Below are 10,651 nucleotides of genomic sequence, written 5' to 3' on the forward strand. Positions count from 1 at the left end.
AGCAGCGGGGCAGCGCACGCAGCCGCAGGGAAGAGCCGCGGGGAGCCACGGCGGCACCGGCAGCCCGCCCGCCGCCGAGCTCGGCGCGGAGGATCGGCACATCCCCGTTCCGCCGGGGGCGGCTCTGCCAACCCCCCCGCCGCTTCTCCGCCTCTCTCCCACCCTCCTTGCCTGCCTCCTTCCTTCCCTCCCCGCCCCTCCGGAGCGACATCCCTGCGAGTTTGCCTGGCTGCCCGCGCCCGTCGCCGGGCGCTCGCCGCCGCATCTCCCTCTCCATCAACTCCCGGGAACCGCCGGCGGAGGGCAGGGACCACAAGTTGCGGCCAGCCCGGGTGGAAAAGTAGCGGCAAGAGCGGAAGAGGCCGGAACCGAGCGCAGCCCGGCCCAGCCGAGCGGGGCCGGCACGGCGGCCGCCACCCGCAGCCCCCGGCCGGGGCCGGCCCCGCGCCCCGGGCCGCGCCGGCCGGGACAGAGCTTCGCAGCCCCGCGGGAGCCGGCGCGGTAAGAGGGCTGGGCTCGGGGGCGGCGGCGCCGCGCTCCGCGCCGAAACTTGTGCAAGTTGTGCGGGCAGGGGCGCGGTGGCGGCGGGCGCCCTCTGGCGGGCGCGGTGCGGGCGGCGCGGCTCCCGCTCGGCGATCCCGGCTGCCGCGTTTCCTGCTTCCCGCCGCCCTTCCGCACGCCGAGCCGCTCGCGTGGTAAAAAAACACGCGTGTGCTCTTGTTTTAATTCGTGATGAATTGAATTCCCGTGGCGTGCGTCAGATTTATTTCTATGAGTAGCTCCTGGTAGCGTACCTGGAATTTATTCCATGAGACATCATGTTCGCGCTGGAAATGGTGAAATAAAGTGAACTTGAGTAGCCAATCTGAATTGCTCTTTTATCGAGGGTAAATTTTGTGGAACTTTGAAATGCTCCTTCTTTTATTTCTTGATTTCCTTAAAATTCCTTTATTTCCTTCATGTTTCCTCTAAACTTAGCAGCAGTTTGCAAATAAAGTACTTTAAATATGTTCTGACATCTGCACAGCTTCAGAGAACTTTTGTTTCTGTTTCCACAGAAAGAACCTACATGGGAAGTGAAAGGAAACCCGAAACTGCTCTTCTTACAAGAAAGTATTGGCTTTCTGCCTCTTTCACATGTTTTCCTTTTGCATCATAATGGAAGGAGCAGGATTTTTTGAATCATCGAGGCCAAATTTGGGCATCACTAGCTGAAGAGAAGATTAAAAAATACTTGAAGATATGTCAATATGACTCTTAATTCAGGTGCATCTTTCACAAACAGAGAGGAATAGTGGTTAAAATCACTGCAGTTTCATCGAAAGGATCTAATGGAGGATCTATGTTGATTTTTTTTTATTATTTTTTTCTTTCCTTCCTGTCCCTCCATGAATCCCAAAAGAGAAAGATGGAAAGAGTGTGTAAGGAAATTGAAAAAAGGCAACGACTGAAGACAGTAACTTAAATTTTGGAGTCTATTTTCCAAGTGTTCTATATTCCCTATTTTATCAAATATAACACATTGGTTGGAATAAATTGTATCATTCTGTGATCAGTGGAGTTTTCATCTGCTCTAAAAGTGGCATTTGGTCCAACTGAAAGCTTTTTAAAAAAGCAAACATATTACTCCAGTTCCCTTTTTAGATCATGCTTTTCAAGTTACCAAGAGATAGTGTTTCAGTCTGTTACTGTGCAGTCGATCTGTGCTTTATATGCATATCGTAGAGATTTTACTTTTCCCCTGATTTTAGTGCTTATGCTTGTAGTGTAGTATTTGAGAAAAGTGTGAACAGACAAGGCACCTGAGATTTAACTTTTCAAGAGCCTTGTCATTTCAATGGTGTATCTCAGATTACAAGTAGTCTGAGCCTTTGTTGTAATGCACAGTATACAATAGGTTCTTTTCTCATAAAAATATGCCTTAAGATACTATTTTTTTAACAAACTGGATGAAAGTTTGACATCTGAACACTGTTTTGTGAAGAAATGTATGTCTGGGGAAGAGGAGCTGCCTAATGGATCATGGCTCTGATGTTCACGGGGCATACTCTATTTCTAGCATTAATGGTGTTTGATGTCTTCACTTTTGAAGAATCTGTAAGCAATTACTCTGATTGGGTGACTTTCATAGAAAATGTAGATCAATATGAAAAACAGCAACTTGAAGGTCTTAGTGCTGAGCAGAAGCTGAAAAGAACAGTTCTTCATCCAAGCTTGTATTTCGACCCTCAGGATGTTCAGGCACTGAGGCAAAAGGCTCGTACAAGCCATTTGCATCTCTTCAGAGCCATCAGAAGTGCAGTGATGGTTATGCTGTCCAACCCTTTGTACTACCTACCTCCACCCAAGCACATTGATTTTGCGGCCAAGTGGAATGAGATTTATGGCAACAACCTGCCCCCTCTGGCATTCTACTGTTTGCTGTGCCCCGAAGATAAAGCTGCATTTGATTTTGCCCTAGAGTATATGGATAGAATGGCTGGCTACAAAAACTGGTTGGTTGAGAATGCTCCTGGAGATGAAGTGCCACTTGGACACTCCCTCACAGGATTTGCCACTGCTTTTGACTTCTTGTATAATTCACTGGAAAATGAGAGAAGGCAAAAATACCTGGAGAAGATATGGTCCGTAAGCGAGGAGATGTATGAGTACTCCAAGGTTCGTTCCTGGGGAAAGCAGCTTCTCCATAATCACCAAGCAACCAATATGCTTGCTCTGCTTATTGGGGCTTTAGTTGCCGGAGTGGACAAAGGATCTCAGGCGAATATTTGGAAACACGCTGTGGTTGATGTGATGGAGAAAACGATGTTTCTCCTCAATCATATTGTGGATGGGTCTCTGGATGAGGGAGTAGCTTATGGGAGTTACACAGCCAAGTCAGTAACACAGTATGTTTTCCTGGCCCAGCGCCACTTCGGCATTAACAACTTGGAGAATAACTGGCTAAAAATGCACTTTTGGTTTTACTATGCCACCCTACTGCCAGGTTTCCAGAGGACTGTGGGTGTTGCAGATTCTAATTACAACTGGTTTTATGGTCCTGAGAGCCAACTGGTTTTCTTGGATAAGTTCATCATGAAGAATGGAGCTGGTAACTGGCTGGCACAGCAAATTAGAAAACACAGACCCAAGGATGGGCCAATGGTGCCATCCACTGCACAGAGGTGGAGTACATTACATACAGAATTTATATGGTATGCTGCTGAAATCACTCCTCAGCCACCTCCTGACTATGGTACTGCTAAAATGCATGTGTTTCCCAACTGGGGAGTTGTTACTTACGGGGCTGGATTGCCAAACAGTCAGACAAACACTTTTGTATCCTTCAAATCTGGGAAACTCGGTGGGCGTGCTGTCTATGATATTGTTCACTTTCGGCCCTACAGATGGATTGATGGGTGGAGAAGTTTCAATCCGGGACATGAACATCCCGATCAGAACTCCTTCACTTTTGCTCCCAATGGACAGGTGTTTGTATCTGAGGCTCTTTACGGACCTAAACTCAGCCACCTGAACAATGTCTTGGTGTTTGCTCCATCTCCTACAAGCCAGTGCAACCAGCCTTGGGAAGGACAGCTTGGTGAGTGTGCCCAGTGGCTGAAGTGGATTGGTGACGAGGTTGGAGACTCAACTGGAGAAATTATAACAGCCTCGCAGGCTGGCGACATGATGTTTGTGAGTGGTGAGGCAGTATCTGCTTATACATCAGCAATGAAATTGAAAAGTGTGTATCGCGTTTTGCTGCTCTTAAACTCTCAGACATTGTTAGTGGTTGACCATATCGAGAAGGAGGAAGACTCTCCCGTTGATTCAGTCAGTGCCTTTTTTCATAATCTTGACATTGATTTTAAATACATACCCTATAAGTTTAAGAACAAGTACAATGGAGCTATGATGGATGTGTGGGATGCCCACTACAAGATGTTTTGGTTTGATCATCGTGGGAGTAGTCCTGTTGCTAGGATACAGGAGGCTGAACAAGCTGCTGAATTCAAAAAGCGATGGACTCAGTTTGTAAATGTTACCTTTCCAATGAAAAACACGCTTACAAGGATTGTTTACCTTTTCTATGGCCCATATGTCAATGTTTCTAACTGTAGACTCATGGATAATGCAAAATCTGGATTTCAGATTTCGCTCAGTGTCAACAACACTGAAAATACCATCTCTGTTGTGACTGAGTATCAGAATTTAAAGGCAAGGTTTGATTACTTGGGATTTGGTGGTTTTGCTAAAGTAGTTAATGGGAATAAAGTGACCAAGTTTGGTCTTGGTACTGAATCTGTGAAAAAAGATATAAAAAATAATAGGGTAGTTTTCCCATTTGGATTCAAAGTGAACATAATTGCAGGGTTAATTTTGGGCGTCAGTTTGGTCATACTGGCTTTTCAGTGGCGGTTTTACATATCCTTTGGCAAAATGTTGCGTTGGATCCTGATCCTGGTTGTTACACTGTGGCTTATTGAATTGGTGGATGTGTGGAGCATGTGTACTCAGCCCATCTGTGCAAAGTGGAGCACTGACATGGCAAGGCTAGAACGTGATAAAGGCAATAAAGCCAAACAATTAGAAGGAAACCCTGTCGTTTTGCCAGATGTTATCATTACTTCACTTCCCACTTCTGGTGCAGAAATTTTAAAACAGCTGTTTTTCAACACCAGTGACTTTTTATACATCAGGATACCTACACCCTATCTTGAAATTCCTGAGACTGAATTTGAAATTGATTCCTTTGTAGATCCATGTGAATGGAAGGTTTCTGATGTCCAGAATGGTAATTTTCATCTTATCCAAGGGTGGCTCCAGTCTCTAGTTCAAGACACGAAGTTGCATTTACAAAACATTCATTTATATGAAGCTAGCAGAAGTAAAATTGCTCAGCATTCTGCATTAAGCAAAGACAAAAAGAAAAGGTCCAAAAAGAGAGAATCCCTGTTAGAGCAAAGAAGCAGGGCAAGAGGAAGTCAAGAAAAAGATGCTGAATATATTAGGGAACTGAGAAGACACCTTGTCTATTATCCTAGTGCACGACCTGTGCTTAGTTTAACCAGTGGGAGCTGGACATTAAAGCTTCCCTTCTTTCAGGAAATCTTAGGGCCATCAATGAGAGCTTTATATGTAGTGAGGGACCCACGGGCATGGGTCTATTCAATGCTGTACAAAAATAAGCCGAGCCTTTACTCCTTGAAAAATATTCCACAACGCTTGGCTGCAATGTTTAAAGGGGAGAATGGTAAAGGAACATGTAGTTTAAATGAAGGCTATGCCTCTGAGTTTGAATCACTGAGAAAAGAAATTTCAAATTCTAATTCAAATGCTATTTCTGTGTTGTCCTATTTATGGCTAGCAAACACAGCAGCAGCGATGAGGATAAACAGGGACTTGCTGCCAACAAATTATCAGCTGGTCAAGTTTGAAGATATTGTGAGCTTTCCTCAGAAGACTGCTGAAAAAATTTTTGCCTTTCTTGGTATTCCTCTTCCTCCTGCTAGCTTAAACCAAATATTATTTGCCACCTCCACCAGTCTTTTCTATATTCCCTATGAAGGGGAGATTTCACCGAGTAGCATTCATGCCTGGAAACAAAACATGCCCCATGAAGAGATTAGACAGATTGAAGATATCTGTTGTTCACTGATGGACCACTTAGGATACCCAAAGTTTATAGAATAAATGCTGCTGGTCAGCAGAAATTTGCACTAATGATCTCTGAGTCCCAATTTGTGGATAAATATTAGATAAGTTTGTTTATTCTTGTAAAATGTGTACAGTCTGCTACTTTCAGAGAGATTATTTTAAGAAAAATGTAACTGTTCTTGAAACTGTGGAAGGGTTTTTTTTGTTTTGATTTTGTTTACTTTAAGAAGATATTGTAACTATTTTTGTGGCCTTTTGAAAAAAGCTGTGTGAACCTTTGCAGAAGCACCAGCTGGGGCCTCTATAGCTCAGGGGATTAGTAATAGAACAGAGAGCTTTTCACCTCCAGCTCACCAGTTTGACACCAGCCCAAATGGTTAATTCCAGAAAGTATTTACCATCTGATGATTGTATATGATGGTTTATGTGAAATTATACTTGTCAAACTGGTCCTGTTCCCAATGGTCATTATTGGCCCCCTTGGACGAGTTTACTGATGCATTCTGTCGATGTCTCACTGGTCACTATGGTGGTACAAAATAAACATAAGCTGAGATTTAGGGCTGTTCAGCATCCCCTTAGTGGGAGGAAACATAACATAAAGTAAATCTAGTTTCTTATTTACAATTTGAGCAGACAGGTCCAGGACTGGAATGGACTCAGATATTAAAGCTCGTTCTAGGATATGATTCCTGCATGTCAGAAATGTGGTACTTAAATTTGGGGTTGATGTTTCACAAAAGAGAAATATTAATTTTTCCGTTCCTGACAATGTGGTACCCTTTGTGAGCCTGAAGTGAATTATATGGAGGAAAAAAAATGGGGATGAAATCCAAGAAACTAGCAAGATCCCTTAAATGTGCGGTTAAATTTGTGTAGTTTTAACCTGCCTCAACCTAATTTTGAATGTTGTTAACATATTGACTTCTTGAACTCTTTTATTCTATACCTCTTGTCTTAGAGGTTCTGCAAGGATATTCTCTTTTTGAGTGAGACTCTTCCATCCTTTGTTGTAACACATTTCTTTGCTCAATTCTGTGCATAATTACCCTGGGACCAGTGCAGCTATGTGATGCCATTGGCAATGGCCTATTGTTGATGTCTGCATAAAATGAAATCTGAGATTTAGAGGACCTCAAATAAATCTCTAGCCCTGTGTTGCCGTGGGATGTTTTGCTTGTCTGTATAATGAATTTCTGAAGGACAGCCATTGCTAACCTCAGGTCTTCGATCAGAGAGGGGAGAGATCTGAAAATCACCTGACCCTCAGCCACCTCACATTTGAGTGATGTTTCCCTGCAGCAAACTATTTCCAAAGTTATCTGATAGTGTTTCTTTAACATGATGCTGTGTATTATATTTGTTTGAAAACAGATAGGCCTGATAGGATAGTTGCATCTTTGTCACAGCTTATTCTTTTCTTGAATCACATTCTTTGTTTGCACATGCCCATTAAGAAAAAAATTCTCATTTCCCAATTTAACTTGCTCAGCATTCTCTGGAAATGCATGCATATTGTAAATGTCTGCAGATGTGTATATCAGATCACAAAGAGACCTATTTCCTTGACCATCTGTTTTTTATTATAAGTGGAATTGTGTTGAAATATGCTTCAATTGGTTTGTGGGAGCTGGAATCAGAGCTTATTATATTAAAATATGTGTGTAATTGTTATTTATTTGGGTGGTAAGTTGGGCAATGTCAAAAGTGCAGTGAGTTTCTTCATAGGGGTTACAGATACCCTTGCTGAATTTTAATATAAAGGAGTTCTTTTTCTTCCTGTGTTACCATTATGTCCCTGTCCTACCCAGCTGTTTTGTCCCTCCCATAAGTACATTTCATGTCCTTGAGATATCTCATTGCAACCTAGATAAAAGTACCTCTTTCACAGACAGTCATTAGTATGGCAAAACAGGCTTCTACTGTGATAAAGCCATTGATGATTTGTGGCCTTACTCACAGTAAATTACCTGTCATTTACTAGCAGAAGCTGTATTTTCCCCTTCAAGCCTGTATTTCACCTTTGGCTTGGTGGAGTGCCATGTTAAAAGAAATATTAAACAAGTTAATATACATTGACATTTTAGTGAAACTTTTGTTTCCAACTATCATCCTCTCAAATTGCCTTCTCTCTGCAGCCATTTTTGATTGTATGTTAAAAGAAAGTATTGATGTCTGTACAGTTTGTACTTGACAGAACAAATTTCAGCATTTACTTTCTATTTCCAAGATTTACAGTCTAGAATCAGAACAAATAAAAAGGCTTTTCTCTGTCAGAAGTTTTAGGGCAGCTGAAGGTAAGATTTTGTGGTCATACAAAGTTGTTCTCTAAAATTCTCTTCTGTTACTGGTATTCAAAACAAGAATGGTCACTACACAGACACAAACACTGACCTCCCTTTGCTCCATATAGTAATGTTTAAAACTGTCAATAAACTTTGAGAATTGTTTGAACTTTTTGAAAAGAATATCTGTTTAGGTGCATTGTGTTGAAAAGTGTTCTGACACTTTCATTTACACTTTCATAAATGCACTAATGAAAACTTAGTCTCAGTACTTATTTTCTTTCTTTCTCTCCCTCTATTAAATGTTGATAATTATTTGTACTGTATTGTAGTTTGAATTGTCCAGTTATGACACAGCTAAGATTCTAATGTATTTTTAAAAAGGCAGTTTTTATTTAAATTCTTGCCTCTAAATCATATTTGGAAGCATAAGAAAAGTAAATACCAAGGAAAACATTTCAGTTATTTACTTTGTAAGTAAGTGACATTGGCCTTGGGGAGATGCACATAGGTCTTGGCATTCAGAGTTCTATCAAACAGGATAAATCTGTAGTCTCTGAGCACATTTAAATGCCTCTAGTGCTCCCAGCAGGCTTTTTCCAAGAGCAGTGTCTGTGGAGCTGATCGTCAGTATCATGGTCAGGCTGGTTCCTTCACCCTTTTTGTGTGCAGCTGGCATTCAGTCCTCATCAGATTTATGCTTGAAAACTTGTCAGATCCAGAGTTTAATTTCTGCACAAGATCCTCAATTATGTAAAATATATGGCACAACTCATTTGACAGTGTAATACTATTCTGTTAGTGCTAGAATGCAATTCAAATAAAAATTGCTTTTCAGATTTTATAAAGTTATTGTTAACTGATTTGTAAAGCTTCAGTTATGGATCAGAATTTTTTTGAAACTGTAAAAATGGTTTTAATTTGCCGTTGAAACAATATGGAATAATTAGTAGCAAACTCCTGTCCATCCTACAGTCAATTACTAGCATTAAAGACACTATTTATTTTGTGAATGTAAACATACATTAACTGGAACATAATGCTGCATTTCCTGAAAACATTTGAAGTGCACAGTTCAAGATAAAGGATGAAAACATGTTGTCAATATTTCTGTAAGTTGCAAAAATGATCCCGTTTGCAAGTGGCCCATATGTTGGGTTCCATATGCTAGAATATTTTGTAATTAGAAGCTGTGATACTTGTTTAGGTGACTTAGTAATTTATAAAAATTATTTTTATTTACATATAAATTTTCTTCAAGAGGATAAGTACTGGATCCTTCCAGTTGTATGGTCAGGGCATAAGCTTTCATTTCTTCTGTACTCCATTATTAGATTTGGTTCAGACTAAAACCTGATTTGCTTAAATCTCATGAGGAATGGGCTGTTTTCCAAGTGAAGAGTCTTTCTGGTGACTTACTGTCTCAAATACCATATCTCAGTGTGGAATACAGACCATGAATTATGGATCAAATCTGTAAATTGTGAGCTGTTCAGAATTGGACCATAAGTGGCATGATGCCTTGGTGATCTCAGTGAATGTTGTGCCCTTGCTTTCAACAGGAACAAAACACTGTCATCTACTGTCATAAAATTATTATCAACTAGTTACCCTGAATATTCCAAAACAGAAGAAATGGCAGGAAATAAAAACTGTAAGTGATCATTAAAGATGATTCTTCTTGATATTTGGTGGCAAAAGGAAGGGTATTCTAATAATTTAAAAAATATAAATTGCTCTGTAAGTCTAATCAAAGGCTGTAGGCTGCCTGATAAATTTATAAGCCCATAAAAGGAGGTATAGAAACAAACATATATTCAACATAATCTACAAAGCACAATTTTCAAATGTCAGGACTCTGATTTTCTTTAGTGAGGAAACATTTGCTGGTGTGTGATCAACACTATTCTCATAAGGGATGTGAACAGATAATCTCATGCTGTCTCTGAAAATACTTAATAATGGGAAAGTGCTGTTTCATGTGGCTGAAATGATGCTGTTTCAAATTAAACTATACATCTTTTGAGCAGGCAATGTGCTGAGAGTTATTTGTGATGGAGGAGAACAAAGACAGTCTGATCTCATTCACACAGAATAATTTCTGAAAGCTTAATTTATGGTGGTATAAATTCAACACTTTGTTTACTGCCTTTACTGAGAAAGGTATTGTGGAGTTTTAAGAACATGACCTGAATTAATCTATGTCACATTAGGTAATTTAACTTTCACATCTAAATAAGGAGTCTTGTGACCCTAGAATCAATGGAAAATGAGTGTTGCCCTCAAAGGTAAATCAGACATTGCTGCTATCTTTTTAAATACTCAAAAGCCAGGATTGGTGAAACCCTTAATTTAGATGCCCACTGACAGGCCTCAGATGAAGTAGGATGAATTTGGATTTAATGTGTATGGTCTTACATTTAAGTAGATATCTGTGTCTGAGCAATTCCAGTGTATACACTGTCCTAAAAAAATTTTCTGAAACATCCTGCATAAAATAAAACTATTGTTAGTAAAACAATGTGCTTGTGTTGTCCTCTTTCTTTGTTGATATTATTTTGCCACTTCCTATCTCACAAAACTTCATAATGTGGTCCAGTGTACATATTTCAAATTTTAAAATCCTGCTATTCCTGTTTGGAATATGAAAACCATTATTACCTTTCAGAAAGTATTGGTAGCCAGACCTGATTCTGTCTGCCTCTGAAAGCACAGTAAGAACATTTGGT

General features: G+C 40.6%; 1 protein-coding gene across 1 annotated transcript; it reads left to right on the forward strand.

The window, feature by feature from the left end:
• The first annotated feature begins 381 nt into the window (after positions 1 to 381).
• On the forward strand, positions 382 to 10,387 carry DSEL (dermatan sulfate epimerase like). The gene is made up of 2 exons (XM_058817911.1): positions 382 to 501; positions 1,059 to 10,387. The coding sequence occupies exon 2, from the start codon at positions 2,023 to 2,025 to the stop codon at positions 5,671 to 5,673; it is 3,651 nt and encodes a 1,216-aa protein (XP_058673894.1). The 5' UTR covers positions 382 to 501; positions 1,059 to 2,022; the 3' UTR covers positions 5,674 to 10,387.
• Positions 10,388 to 10,651: the final 264 nt, after the last annotated feature.

Source organism: Ammospiza caudacuta, chromosome 1 (assembly GCF_027887145.1).
Source record: "Ammospiza caudacuta isolate bAmmCau1 chromosome 1, bAmmCau1.pri, whole genome shotgun sequence".
Classification (NCBI taxonomy): Eukaryota; Metazoa; Chordata; class Aves; order Passeriformes; family Passerellidae; genus Ammospiza; species Ammospiza caudacuta.

Coding starts and splice junctions, on each gene's coding strand:
- DSEL (XM_058817911.1), top strand. CDS start 2,023: ATGGCTCTGATGTTCACGGGGCATACTCTATTTCTAGCATTAATGGTG.